This window comes from Lytechinus pictus, chromosome 3, assembly GCF_037042905.1.
Source record: "Lytechinus pictus isolate F3 Inbred chromosome 3, Lp3.0, whole genome shotgun sequence".
Lineage (NCBI taxonomy): Eukaryota > Metazoa > Echinodermata > Echinoidea > Temnopleuroida > Toxopneustidae > Lytechinus > Lytechinus pictus.
This window is the reverse complement of record NC_087247.1, coordinates 43,105,657-43,121,114: the sequence shown is the minus strand read 5'-3', so window position 1 is coordinate 43,121,114 and position 15,458 is coordinate 43,105,657. Positions and strand designations below refer to the sequence as shown.

Genomic DNA, 15,458 nt, shown 5'->3' with positions numbered 1-15,458 from the left:
CTTTTCAATTTTGTCTTAATGCAATCTTAACAGAAATCCCTTGTCTGTGTAGGGTTTCACTATTTAATCCAAAATGTATAATTTTCACCACAATCACCAAAGATTAAAAGAGCTTAGTTTGAATAGGTAAAGCCCTCAACTTACATGGAGCTAACTGCATGACAGAAATTCCTCTGCTAAATTGGCAGTGCAACCTATACATGTACTGTGTTTATGAGCAGTGTACTACTGTACATATCGGATTTAACTTCCATGGGGCCGTTCCACGGACTATCAGTCATTTCCCTTTTACCCTTGTGAACAGTTTCAAGTGTTCACAAAGATCAAAGTACACACAGACATCTATTCAGCTTTAACAGCTTGACTGCATGTATGTCCTACGTAGTTACAATTTATCATAGTCTAATCTACATATTTTCAGCTACATTGTACATGTATGCATCTTCACAAACATATTCCAGAATTAATCTATTGAAGGAATTCATGCGTAAAAATGTTGAGCAAAGCCGAAAATTCAAAATGTTAAAATTGTGAAAGAATATTTTTTACTTTCATTGACAGGAGCTTTTTATAGTGAAGAAAATATAAATGGATCTTCATACATACATGTACACATACATGTAACATGGTGATAAACTTTTATCTCTGTAAATTTCCAAGTCAATTAGAGAAACTACTGGAAGTACTCAAAAATATTTAAGGCAGGAGGGTGTTTCTCTTCATTTGGGTGATTCACATTCACTGCACACAAAATGTAAATTTTAATTCATAAAGGGAGAAAGAACAAAGGAGAAATTATACTATGTACCATGTTTGTATCTCAGGTTTGTATATTTAGGTCTACATTACATGTACTGGTTATCAAGTGAATCAGTGAATTGAATTTAAAAAGTTGGCTTTCCTGATTAATTCTAAAACCTTAATCAATGTACAGTGTACATGTACATGTACATTTGTGGATCATGTTGAATGAAAAGGCACACATCTTTTGGACTACAAAAGGTACTCTTGACATTGGAGAGTACATTGTAGGCTATTTTAAGTACCGTACCCATTCTCCTCTGGCACCCTTAATTCAGCACTGTACAGTACATGCACTATTATAGCATGGAGATATTAAACACAGATGATTATGCATGTAGCTTTTATACTTACTATTGTGGAACAGTTACATGTAGTACTACACAATGGTAGTACTGGTTACCATAGATCATATAGATGGATGTCTGTACTGTCTACAGTATGGAGTCAATTGATATAGTCATCAAATGATGATATGATCATAATAATGTGCACCCGCAACTTCCGCGCACCTCCACCCCCAACCCCTGGATCCATGCCTGTAAGCCTTACATTGCATGTGTGCAATATCACTACAAACATGTATTTTCCATACAAAAGTATTTTTGGAAAATGAATATCATGGGACATACTGTAACATATCAAGCTACTTAAATGCGATTTCTACATAAATTCATAGGAAATGAAGATTGGCGTAAGGCCAAGCAACTCAGAATTCTTTCCAAATCCAAGTCCATTTACATGTACAGTAAGTCTTACTTGCATTTTTTTTAGGTAGAAAGAAAAATAATATAGTAATGTTCACATACAAAAAAAGAGGAAATGATAATGGTAAATCCCAAGAAATTATTCATACTATTATTCAGTCAAAGTTTCAAAGTCTACATGTAGACTACATCCTTCCCTTCAGTTAAAGCATGGAGATAATAAGTAGGCATATACGGTATATGGAAGTCAGTATGTGAATGTTGGTGAACCCATGAAAGTTAGGGGGGGAACTATCATTTCAGAGGCACTTCCGATGTAGCTACATTGTATTTGCGTAATTATAAGCAAAGCCAAGGAAAGTTAAATAGCTAGCATGCGTTCATTGCTTTAAATTCTAAAGGGAGTGATAATTCACGCATTCACTGGGACCAAAAGGATATTATTTGCTTTATATTCCATGGCACATCTGAAATGATCTACAAAACATGCAACAAACCAAGCATATGGAGGGGGTGACATGACAGAGGACCATGTGACCTTGATAGTTTGAAATTGAATTTCCATCTTTGAATGAGGGGGATGTAACCCAATGCTGCTGGCACCTCTTCCACCTCATATCTCACATGTGTACAAGCCAAGAGTACATGCTGAGGTACTCTTTCTTGGCTGGCAAAGATCATGAGAGACACATAAAACGTGTGCACTTCACAGTCTGCAGTAAAATGAATGCATCACATTGCACTGTACATGTACATACTAGCGCAATACAATTAATACTGAAATTTCATGAATGATACAAATAGTAAGATTCATAGGCCTTGATGCGCATGAACAATGTAGAACTTGTATCACTGCATCATTAAAAATGCAGGAATATCAAGCTGCAAAGTATTTAAATTGTGTACTAGGCCCTGTATGTGCATACATAAATGTATGTATCCAACCAGGGAAGTAGACTGAAAGGGTACATAAATCTAACATGGTACTGTTACATGTACTGTAATCCTATGATCATGCATTTGTATTATTTTGATTATTATTCCTCAAAAAGGCATACCGTTATTCTTACATGTAGGCCTACACAGCAACAGAGACAAAATGTAAAACTAAAAACTCATTCATTTCAAAAACTTCAGAAATATGTTATTCTACTTTTTGACTACACATTTATAAGTCAATTTTGCCAAGGACATAGATGAAACAGTGTTTACTATACAGACTACAAATTTTGAGCAAATGAATTTTCAGCAAATTGACCAATCTACAAACATGTCTTCACCATCAACCAAGTACAGAAATACATGTAAACTCATTTGCCATACATGTATCTCATCTCAGGAAAAACTAGATTAAATTTGGGCTTGGGTGACAGGAACAGTATTCACAAGCTACACGTCCAGACCTATTTACGCTCAGTATTGAGTCATCTATAACTGAACAATAAGGAAAATAAAGAACAAATTTCTGGAGATCAAAACTGGGCAATGAACACACGTTGCAACTTCAAGGGGGAGAGGAGTTCACAATAAAATAATGTAGAAATACATACCCAGTGGCTCATTGACAAGTTGCTCTCCTTGGATTTGTACAGGGGAAGGAGTGTGTGGATCCGAGGGCATAAAGTCCATATGAGAGGAAGGTTCATCATCTATAGTTGAGCATTGGTCAGGAAGATCGGCTGCCTCATGCACTGACTCACAGCCAGCTCTACTGACCTGCATAGACAAAGGCACAACACTTGTTAAAACAGACTCTACCATGTCGAAAACCTAGCTTGTCAGGATGTACATATATGTCCTCTTGTACAATGCACAAGTGTGAGTGGGGGGTTTTAAGGGAAGCAAGCAATTCTACATGTACATTTATACATGTTTTACACAGAAACTTTCAACATGTACATGTAGGCCTAGCCTACAGTTCAATGACTTTTGCTCCAACAACAATTGCTCTGATGGAAAATTTGCATGTTAAGCCAAACATAAAATCTAACCTCCAAACTAAATAAACCTATTTTTACATCATTCTGAACAACGAAAACCTCTCATAACTCTAACCTTATGCCCTCTGAGATATCAAGACCGGAGCAAATGTATATTATGTTATACCGAGGTTGTTTTACCTGACTGCTAAGAAAGCACAAATGCCTGTGAGCAAGCAACCAGGGGACCAACAGCTTAAGGTCCTCTCCGAGGGACCTGGTAATGAGGTAAATGCCTTACCAAAGGGCACTAGCGCACCACTTGGGAATCGAACCCGGGTCACCGGAATCCGAAACCCCCGCTCTACCGACTGAGCTATCGCGCCTCCTAGAAAAGGGAAAACTCCACACATACACGTGCATAAGTTTACCAGTATACATGTACATGTACATACACCTGAATAAGTACAACACATTTTTTAATATCTACATGTAAGTCATGCACTAAAACTATATCAAAGCACACTGCCAATGCCCACAAAAACATTCAAAATTGCAAAATTGTGGGCTACCTATCCCGGGGGGGGGGGGGGGGGGGGAGCACTCACATATATTGGTGGTTCGGGGGTGTGCCGCTTTAATGACCCCCTTTTTCAGACCTAATTTTCAGTTCTCTAGATACTACGAATGACAGAAGTTCGGTTCATAAGCCGCCCAGCCCCGCTTGCAAGACGCCCATTACGAGACATCGCAGTTCCCCAGCCTTGCCAAAATTGTCAAGCACGAGCACCGCATGCGAGAGATGCACGTACAGCTTCACAACTCCCTACACGTAACTACATGTAGTTGCCTCTCCATGCATGGCTAGCACATGTACAGCGCTATGGCGCAACGTACCTACATGTACAGTGCCGCGATCCCGCTCCGTAGACCCTGTTTTTCACACCAGCAAGAATATTTAGTTCCCAAGATCCCGTACTTTACACTTTTAGTCAGTTCCTTTGACCCCCATTTCAGAGTTTCATGAGGCACACCCCCATCAAAAAATAATTTGAGTGCTCCCCCCCCCCCCCCGGACTAGTATGTGGTTCATAAGTTCCAGTTAATATTTTAATACATTATTCCTCAAGTATCTCTCGTAGACTGTCCATTTGTAATGCATTGCAAACCTAGTATGCAAGAGACAGAGTGCATCCTCCTCCACTTAAAGGGATGCTCCAAGCTGAAGATATTTATATTTCAATAAATAGAGTAAAATTCACTGAGCAAAATGCTGAAAATTTGATCAAAATCGGATAACAAAAATAACAAAGTTATTGAATTTAAAAGATTTGCATTATTCCAGTGAAACAGTTCTAAGCATGTCTCCATGAATATTCATTAGGTGGGCTGATGATGTCATATCCCCACTTGTTCTTTTGTATTGTATAAAATTAGGTTTATTGAAAAATAAATATATGAATATTCATTAGGTGGGCTGATGATGTCATATCCCCACTTGTTCTTTTGTATTGTATTATAGGAAATTAGGTTTATTGAAAAATTTTCTACCAAGAAATACAACAATTTGATTAACAACTGATTAAGTGCATTAGTTATTTATTGCTGCAACTAATTTCCTTAATGGCGACACATCATTTACACATTTATGAAAAATGCAACAATTATGATTTCATGTATTAATAACATGAGAACAAGGAAAATGGGGATATGATATCATCAGCCCATCTAATGAATATTCATGAAGACATACCTAGAACTATTTACCGGAATAATGCACATCTTTAAATTCAATAACTTCGTTATTTGTCATCCGATCTTGATTAAATTTTCAGCATTTTGCTTTGTAAATTTTACTCTTATTTATTGAGATATAAATATCTCCATCCTGGATCATCCCTTTAACACATAGTGTTGGGGCAACAGTACATCCTTTATAAAGCATTTTAGTCTCTCTTATACCCTCGCAAATTCGACCGTAAACACGTAGCTATGCTAGCGAAATGGAATATATAGGCTACCCCCTTTCCAGTATTTTATTGTTTTTGACACCCTTGTTATATGAAAAACAAACAAACCTTAAAAAGCCATCGACATGCAGGCAGAAAGGAGCAAACTTACAAGACTGTTCTTTTCCTTTTAGAGGATTTTGGTATTTATAGAGAATTAGCAAGTGATAAGGCTTTAAAAAAAAAATTTGACATGCTGGTTCTTCCCCCATACATTTTGTACATAGTTTTTGTGGCTCAACTTACCTTAGAAGGTGGCTCAACTAACCCCACAGATGGGGCAAGTTGAGCCATTTGACATCTCTTTTTTCAAAGGTGACAGTAGCCTCTTGTCGAGGCCCTGGCGGCTGCTTCCCGAGCGAAGCGAGGGATTTCGTAATTCGCAAAGCGAATTAGGCCTGGCAAGCGCAGCGAGCCAGGGCCTCTTGACATCTGAGCTGAATTATATATTCATGAGGAACGTCTTCCTAATGAATACACATGAGTCATGAATATTACCTGTCACCTAGTAAACCATGTCAAAGCTGTTTCGTCCGGGGTTCGGAATACTAGTAGTCCACTATTCTGCAGGGGATTCATTTAAATGCGGGACACTAAAGGGGATATAACCAGCAAAATGCTACAAGTAGTGGTACTACTACTAGCCGTAACAGACCCATCACCGCCCCGAAACATCCCAGGAGATCGGCCTGGTCAGACTCGAGTCAAGGGGAAAGCACCACGAACTGAACAACTCGACTCCAGCATTCCCTCACTCACTACACTGCACCACGGAGATCGATAATCGACGCATAGTGGAATCGCATGAAAGATTACATTTTTTCCATATCCTGTGGGTAGATTTACAAAAACATCTCGTCCTTTCAGTGCAGATTAATTTAGCATTTTAGAGGCATATTCAATGCTCTTTGATCTTTCGTCGTCAATCTTCGCCAAGAATTCACAGGTCGCCATTCAAGATAAGCTCATGAATATTCAATATGTCCTCATAGCAGCCCGCGCTCTCATCGGATGATTTTCACCAACCAGTTTTTGGTCGGGAATATTGGTAAAAACAATAAAAAACAAAAGAAAGTCGGTGAAATTCGGCTCAGATGTCAAGAGGCCCTGTCTCGGTGCACTCTGCTTCGCTATATTCCTTGCTTGGCTCGGGAAGCAGTCGACAGGGCTTCGACAAGAGGCTATTAAAGGTGACAGTGACTTTCAGTGTGGGGATAGAAAGTTATATAGACCTGTGAAAAATATTTCAGAAGAATTAAATTTTAAGGCAAGGTACTTTTTTCTACAAGATTATTAATCATATCAATTCTAACATGCAAAAAGCAAAAAGTGTCACAACTTACCCCGCCTTCCCCTATACATTATAGGTTACATGTAGGAAGACACCCTAAAATTACATCTGAAAATGTGGCAGATCCACATACATGTACATGTAAGTCAAGAGGGGCCCCTGTCAAGATGACATTTTTTTTCTCACAATGAAAGAAATAGAAGTATGACCCATCCCTCTCTTTCTTTGATATATTCTCTCTGTCTTTCTCTCTTCACTTGAAAACTCATAGTACCCTTGCATGATCTCAAAACTGATACTGTAGGTCTCCATGTGAAATCAAGGAAATAATCTGGATATATCCACCATTACATACATGTACATGTACATGCAAGTGCGGAGTTATATTTGTAAATTGAATTACATTACTCATACTGGTGTATTGATTGGGGCAGGGGGTTTCGGGCCAACCCCCCCCCCCCTTTAAATTTACTAAGAAGAAAAAAATGACCAAAAAAAAGAAAGAAAAGGAAAGAAAAAGGCTGAAATATGATAATTTTCTAAAAATCTACCCCAAAATAACATGTAGCTTTTCATATTGAGAGGGAACAATTTTTTGCTCACTTGTAACTTTTTAGGAATTTTGCTCCATATGCCATCAGGCTCATCAGAATTTTTGGCTCATTACACGTATATGTACGCCACTAATTAAAAGTAAATATTCTGAATGCAAGATTGCCGTTAATAAATGCAAATTACCAATGGTTTGACATTTGAATTATTTATTCCCTGGAACATACATGTACATGTAGTTGGATAGTGGAAAAAAAATATCATCAATATTGATGCACCTGAAATTTCTGCTGAGTCACTGTCATTGATTTTTTTAAATGAACATAAGGTATCACATTGACAATCAACAAGCCCCCTTCCCTCATAATTAAAAAACACATGCCTGTCCGAACACAAAGCAAAGCAACTGGTTTGGTCAACAGGGGGTGACCGGAAGTTTGTAAGGGACTCTCAGGATTCCATGAAGATTGCAGAGAGATTAGAAAATAAATTTGAGCATCCTTCCTCACCCTATGAATGTGCATTGCTCATGGATCACCCTTCTGGTTTCCACCGTCTCCCTCTATAAACCATACCCAGTTGTAGGCTTACTACATGTAGGTATCGGTATGTCACTGTCAACTAATGTTGTAAATCGGACCAATAATTGGATCGAAAATCGAATCGGCAGTTAAGCTTCAAAAATCAAAATCGAATCGGCGAAATTAAAAAACAAAGGAATACATTAAAATCTGCTGTCGGTAGTGCGCGCATCACAAAATGTTGACAAAATCGGCCGCGATCAATGCAGTCAGCTGCGATACTCGTTAGCGGATGAGTGGATGAAGTTTTGGGGTAGAAACATCAAAAATAATAAACAAAATATTCACAAAATCGGCCACGATAGATATAGCTAGCGGCGATACTCGTTAGCGGATGAGTGGATGAAGTTTTGGGGTGGAAACATAACAAGTGGAACGCCTCTGGCAGTCTCGCCTGCATTTCGCAATTCGATATAGCAGCAGTGCTGCCTTGAAAAAAGCTAATGAGTAATTATTCACAGAAGAAAACAGTAGTATGATAATAAAATATTATGTCCATTGACCCCAAATGACCTTTGACCATGTGATCTAAGACATGCGCAAAACAATCATTCATACTTGATTACCCTTATGTCGATGTTTCATGAGCTAAATCCATAAACTTTCTAAGTTATGATGCCAATTCAAAACATACTCCCAACACGGCCAGAGTTTATTGACCTTTAAATGACCTTTGATCTTGGCAATTTTCCTGAAATGTGCACAGGGTATTCAGGGATACATTGCTGCTCTTATGTCCAAGTTTCATGAACTAGATCCATAATCTTCTAAAGTTATGATGACAGTTTCACAAATACCCCCAACATTAGTTACCAAAGCTTGTTAACCCTAAATGACCTTTGACCTTTATGTGACCTGAAACTCGCACAGGATGTTCAAGGGTACTTAATTGCTCTTCTGTCCAAGGTTCATGAACTAGGTCCATAAAATTTCAAAGTTATGATGACAATTTCTCAAATAACCCCAACATGGCCAAAGTTCGTTGACCCTAAGTGACCTTTGGCCTTGGTCATGTGACCTGAAACTCGCACATGATATTCAGGGATACATGGTTGTTCTTATGCCCAAGTTTCATGAACAAGATCCATAAACTTTTAAAGTTATGATGGCAATTCCTCAAATAACCCCAATATGGCCAAAGTTTGTTGACCCTAAATGACCTTTAACCTTTAATAATCATGTGACCTGAAACTCAGGCAGGATCTTCAGTGATACACTATTACCCTTATGTCTAAGTTTTATGAACTTGGTCCATATAATTATTTTGAAGTTATGACAACATTTCAAAAACTTAACCTTGTTTAAGATTTTGATATTTATTCCCCCAACATGGTCTAAGTTCATTGACCCTAAATGACCTTTGAACTTGGTCATGTGACCTGAAACTCAGGCAGGATGTTCAGTAATACTTGATTACCCTTATGTCCAAGTTTCATGAACTAGGTCCATATACTTTATAAGTTATGATGACATTTCAAAAACTTAACCTTGGTTAAGATTTCAATGTTGACGACGCCGCCGCTGGAAAAAAAAACCTCTAGAAAAATCTATGAAGACTATTAAACTAAATACCCATGACAACAGTTTAATACAGCAGAAAATGTACTGGTAAATATTTTTTGCATGATTTAATATGCCATTACTATGGCAAAAAGTATCCAATACATCAATGTATACACTTAACTCAAAGTCAGATGTGTGAGCAAAGTCTCATGAACACTGACCAAAAATGGTTAAGTAATTCGCTCTGCAATGATTGATAGCTATTACTTTTACATACCATTACCATGACAACTCAGAACAGAACCCAACACATTAAAAAAATTGTATCTCACATGTCTTTACTCTAAGACCATAGAGTATGCGATTTCTCATGACCATTGGGCAAAACTGAGGAAATAGTCTTTTCTATTTAAGACTTTTCCGCTGATATATTGCAATGTAGTGCAATTGCCAGACAAAGTACAGTACATGTACATGTACATGTAGTACAATTTCATCATATATGAGGAATGTTACTTGTTCACCCTTGCCGCCACCAAAAATGTGTCGCATATAGTCTCACTTTGCTACATTGTATATGTATGCAGGCGAGACAAAAATCACATTAGGAATTTCAGCACTTAAAGTGAAAAAAAGATACAGAATATTGGTTACAAAAAAAAGCTTAGTCTGCATTACTTAATTTCACTGATGTGTGAGACTACATGTACATTCAGATTTACTCGCAGTACGTGATTGCTTTTAGTAGACTCTGCCACTGGGGCTCTCTGGAGTAGGCAGGCGCACAGATGAGAAATGACATAAGACTTTGCCAGCATACATGTACATGTAACAACTTAGTAGTTAATCTACCCTTTTTCACTATTAATTTCACTGACCTGATTTTGACTGGAAGATGTTGAATCTGGCCACAAGGCTTCATTGGTCACATGGCCTTTGCTCATCAACTCCTGTTCCATAGCACAGGGTCTGTATTGTGTTTACACCCAGAGAACCTAGAATAATGAAATACAAAACAACATACATGTAAATTTACAAGGTCAATATCCTTCCAATGTTTGCCACTGCCAGATAAAATTGTCAAATATTTTCAAAACATTTTGTGTTCATTACATGCTGCCATGCACAGAAATATCAAGCCATAGAAGTCGTGTGTTGTGGACGCCAGAAGTGGTGTCGCAGCATGCGAGACCCACTAAAATATCCACTGCCAAACCGTGGTGTAAACTAGCCTTGAGGACTCCATGAAGAAATTTTTTAATATTTTGACATTTACTTCATCATGGAGCCTTGAACCGCCTGCCATATATGTATAAGAGACTCATCAAAACAAAGATGGATTTCCCTAGGAAATCCATCTTTTAAGATAACAAGTGGAACGCCTCTGGCAGTCTCGCCTGCATTACGCAATTTAATATAGCAGCAGTGCTAACTTTGAAAACTACTATAAAATAATCATTCACAAAAACACCATTCATATAATGACATAATACCACGTTCATTGACCATAGATGACATTTGAACGGTGACTTAAGACTTGTCAAATACACCCATGTCCACATTTCATTCACTCTATCCATAAACTTTCAAAGTTATGATGGCAATTCAACAATTACCCCAACATGGCCTAAGTTTATTGACCTTAACTGACCTTTGACCTTGGTTTTGTGACCTGAAACTCACAGGGGATGTTTAGTGATACTTGATTACTCTTATATCCCAAGTTTTATGAAATAGATCCATAAACTTCAGAGTTAGGATGGTAATTTAACAAAGACCCCCAACACAGCCAAAGTTCATTGACCTTAAATGACCTTTGACCATGGTCATGTGACCTGAAACTCGTACAGGATGTTCAGTGATACTCGATTACTCTTATGTCCAAGTTTTATGAACTAGATCCATAAACCTTCAGAGTTAGGATGGTAATTTAACAAAGACCCCCAACACGGCCAAAGTTCATTGACCTTAAATGACCATTGACCATGGTCATGTGACCTGAAACTCGCACAGGATATTCAGTGGTACTTGATTAACCTAATGTCCAAGTTTCATGAACTAGATCCATAAATTTTCAAAGTTATGAAGGTAATTCAACAAATACCCCCAACTTGGCCAAAGTTCATTGACCCTAAATGACCTTTGACCTTGGCCATGTGACCTGAAACTCGGGAAGGATGTTCACTAATACTTGATAAACCTTATGTCCAAGTTTCATGAACTAGATCCATAAATATTCAAAGTTATGATAGTAATTCAACAAATACCCCCAACTTGACCAAAGTTCATTGACCCTAAATGACCTTTGACCTTGGCCATGTGACCTGAAACTCGGGAAGGATGTTCACTAATACTTGATAAACCTTATGTCTAAGTTTCATGAACTAGATCCATAAATATTCAAAGTTATGATAGTAATTCAACAAATACCCCCAACTTGACCAAAGTTCATTGACCCTAAATGACCTTTGACCTTGGCCATGTGACCTGAAACTCGGGAAGGATGTTCACTAATACTTGATTAACCTTATGTCCAAGTTTCATGAACTAGATCCATAAATATTCAAAGTTATGATAGTAATTCAACAAATACCCCCAACTTGACCAAAGTTCATTGACCCTAAATGACCTTTGACCTTCGCCATGTGACCTGAAACTCGAGCAGGATGTTTACTAATACTTGATTAACCTTATGCCCAAGTTTCATGAACTAGGTCCATATACTTTCTAAGTTATGATGTCATTTCAAAAACTTAACCTTCGGTTAAGATTTTGAAAATAATTCTCCCAACATGGTCTAAGTTCATTGACCCTAAATGACCTTTGACCTTAGTCATGTGACCTGAACCTCAAGCAGGATGTTCAGTAATACTTGATTAACCTTATGTCTAAGTTTCATGAACACGGTCCATATACTTTCTAAGTTATGATGTCATTTCAAAAACTTAACCTTAGGTTAAGATTTGATGTTGACGCCACCGCCGCCGCCGTCGGAAAAGCGGCGCCTATAGTCTCGCTCTGCTATGCAGGCGAGACAAAAATCATGTAAATGTTTGTCATTATTTATAATCACGTATTAAATTTTAGTATTTGTTGAATAATAATTTTCATCTGTTAATTCTTCAAAACGGCATTTTGTAACTTCGCTAATCGAAGGTACGTCATAACGAAGCGGTTTAAGGGTCAGACCTATTGTATTTGCTTTGTTGACAAACGGATCGAGGGATCTCTACACGAGATCGGTCTGGTAAGAAACCTTCAATTTTCAACCTTTTTATCAACCAATTTTTGAAACCTTCATACGCATTAGACGTATGAAGGTGTAAAAAAAAAGAAAATCACAAACATTTACATGATTTTTATATTAAAAGATGGATTTCCTAGGGAAATCCATCTTTGTTTTGATGAGTCTCTTATACATATATGGCAGGCGGTTCAAGGCTCCATGAAGAAGTATATGTCAAAATATTTTAAAATATCATCACGGAGTCCTCAAGGCTAGGTGTAAACGGGGTTCTGATCTGACTTTGTCATGTTTGTGCAAGGAATAGTAGGTACTCCAGCTCAACTCACACGTATTGCGAGGTTAGTATTAGTATAGTTACCTCGCACCATGAACCGCGTTTGGCAGTGGATTTCTAACTAGTGGGTGCGCGTGCTGTGACCCCACTTCTACTCACACATATTGCGAGGTTTAATAGTATTTATACTAACCTTGCACCTAGACCAAAAGCTTCGGTCTCTGTTATGTTGGTCGTTCAGCTGAACTCTGTTGGCTTCTCTCACCAAATACAGAGACCGAAGTTCTAGCGCGATCTGTACAGGGGGACTCAATGGCCATATGTTTATATACTAACTTTGGATAAAACAGGGAGGTGAAGTTGCGCGACAGCCGAGATAAGTCACTGTTTTTGTTCCTTTTAACTTGATTTTTTCCCCGTTTTTTGGCAATTAATGCCAAGAGGGAATATTAATTTGCATTTCGGTCGCATTAATTTTCAAAAGTTTGATTATTTAAAGACAACAAGTGGAACGCCTCTGGCAGTCTCGCCTGCATTACGCGATTTAATATAGCAGCAGTGCTAACTTTGAAAACTACTATAAAATAATCATTCACAAAAACACCATTCATATAATGACATAATCCACGTTCATTGACCATATATGACATTTGAACAGTGACTTAAGACTTGTCATCTACACCAATGTCCACATTTCATTCACTCTATCCATAAACTTTCAAAGTTATGATGGCAATTCAACAATTAACCCAACATGGCCTACGTTTATTGACCTTAACTGACCTTTGACCTTGAATTTGTGACCTGAAACTCACAGGGGATGTTCAGTGATACTTGATTACTCTTATATCCCAAGTTTTATGAAATAGATCCATAAACTTCAGAGTTAGGATGGTAATTTAACAAAGACCCCCAACACAGCCAAAGTTCATTGACCTTAAATGACCATTGATCATGGTCATGTGACCTGAAACTCGCACAGAATAATCAGTGGTACATGATTAACCTAATGTCCAAGGTTCATGAACTAGATCCATAAATTTTCAAAGTTATGAAGGTAATTCAACAAATACCCCCAACTTGGCCAAAGTTCATTGACCCTAAATGACCTTTGACCTTGGTCATGTGACCTGAAACTCGCACAGAATATTCAGTGGTACTTGATTAACCTAATGTCCAAGTTTCATGAACTAGGTCCATATACTTTCGAAGTTATGATGTCATTTCAAAAACTTAACCTTAGGTTAAGATTTGATGTTGACTCCGCCGCCGCCGCCGTCGGAAAAGCGGCGCCTATAGTCTCGCTCTGCTATGCAGGCGAGACAAAAATTGAAGAGCCCCGACGGGGGGATTTTGCATTGTAAGTCCCCTAATGGTGGCTGCACGATAGCGAGCCGTCTGTGTACGAGGAGAAATTGAAAAAAAAAAAACTCCTCGAAACAGACGGCTGCCAGCTGTCTACCTCGCACCATGAACCGCGTTTGGCAGTGGATTTCTAACTAGTGGGTCGCGCGTGCTGCGACCCCACTTCTGGGGGGCGTTTCATGAAAGGACTTGTCGGACATTTTATCCGACAAGTCCCATTTTATCCGACAGTTACCATAGGAACAGTGCCTCTCTGCCAATCAAAATCATGGAAAGATGTCAGATCTGACAACTTGTTGGATGAAAATATTGATGAAACGCTCCCCAGGTGTCCACAACACACGACTTAAGTTCTATGGCTTGATTTTTCTGTGCGCGGCGTCATGTAATGTAATGAACCCTGGCCTTGGCCTGGCTTGAGTGCTCCAGCTCCACATTAATTCAGTATTATAAGTAGGCCCTATATAAGGGGAGCAAACTGATCAACACTGTATTTTTAACATTCTCCATATTTTCATTTTCAATTTTAGTGGGGTGCATCTGGAACTCTTCCCTAAAATGCAATGCAACATTGTCATTGAATAGGCTAGCATGCACACTACTACACAAAACAATTTCAGTTCACTGTGTGACTAACGTCACACAATCACACACACCGAGTCGGACGGTGCAGTCGACTGCCAACACTAAACAGCAACACTCACAACTCTAACGTTAAATACACCTCGAAAAGTATAATTGATCCATAATATTATTAGTAAAACTATACCTATGTTCTATGAATGAGATATGACTAACCTTCTGAAAATGTAGGAGTCTATTTCATCACTCTTTTTCAGATGTTAAATGTTTGCGCCGTGTCTGGCGGTAACGTAACGTTAGAACGGATGAGAAACTGCATCTATTTGGCATTTAATTGGCTGCCTTACAGCGCTAGAGGGCAGCTGTAGCAAATGCTAATTCCAAAAAATAGCATATAATACGCGAAAATATAATTACAGGTTACAGTAGGGGCGGATCATAGAGTTGGATAACGCTATGGGGCGGATCCAGCTTTTGCCAATAGGGGGGGGGGGCGATTTTTTTTCTCCCATTTTTTCCCCGATCGGCCCCTCAAAGTTAAATTTTATTTGTTTCTATGAAGGGGTAGTCCTAACAGTCACTTCTTAGCTATATTTGTTATAAAACAACATACTCATGCATATAAGC

General features: G+C 38.4%; 1 protein-coding gene across 2 annotated transcripts in view; it reads right to left on the bottom strand.

Annotated features, from left to right (window-relative positions):
- The window catches only part of LOC129257188 (E3 ubiquitin-protein ligase arkadia-C-like), a 32,797-nt gene extending 17,574 nt beyond the window's left edge, over positions 1-15,223 (bottom strand). For both annotated transcript variants that reach the window (XM_064097120.1, XM_064097121.1), the window contains exons 1-3: positions 15,048-15,223; positions 10,242-10,358; positions 3,059-3,224 (exon numbers count right to left, since the gene is read on the bottom strand). In XM_064097120.1, the coding sequence (XP_063953190.1) occupies positions 3,059-3,224; positions 10,242-10,322 (247 nt within the window). In that variant the 5' untranslated portion in view covers positions 10,323-10,358; positions 15,048-15,223. The remainder of the gene's footprint in view (positions 1-3,058; positions 3,225-10,241; positions 10,359-15,047) is intronic.
- Positions 15,224-15,458: the final 235 nt, after the last annotated feature.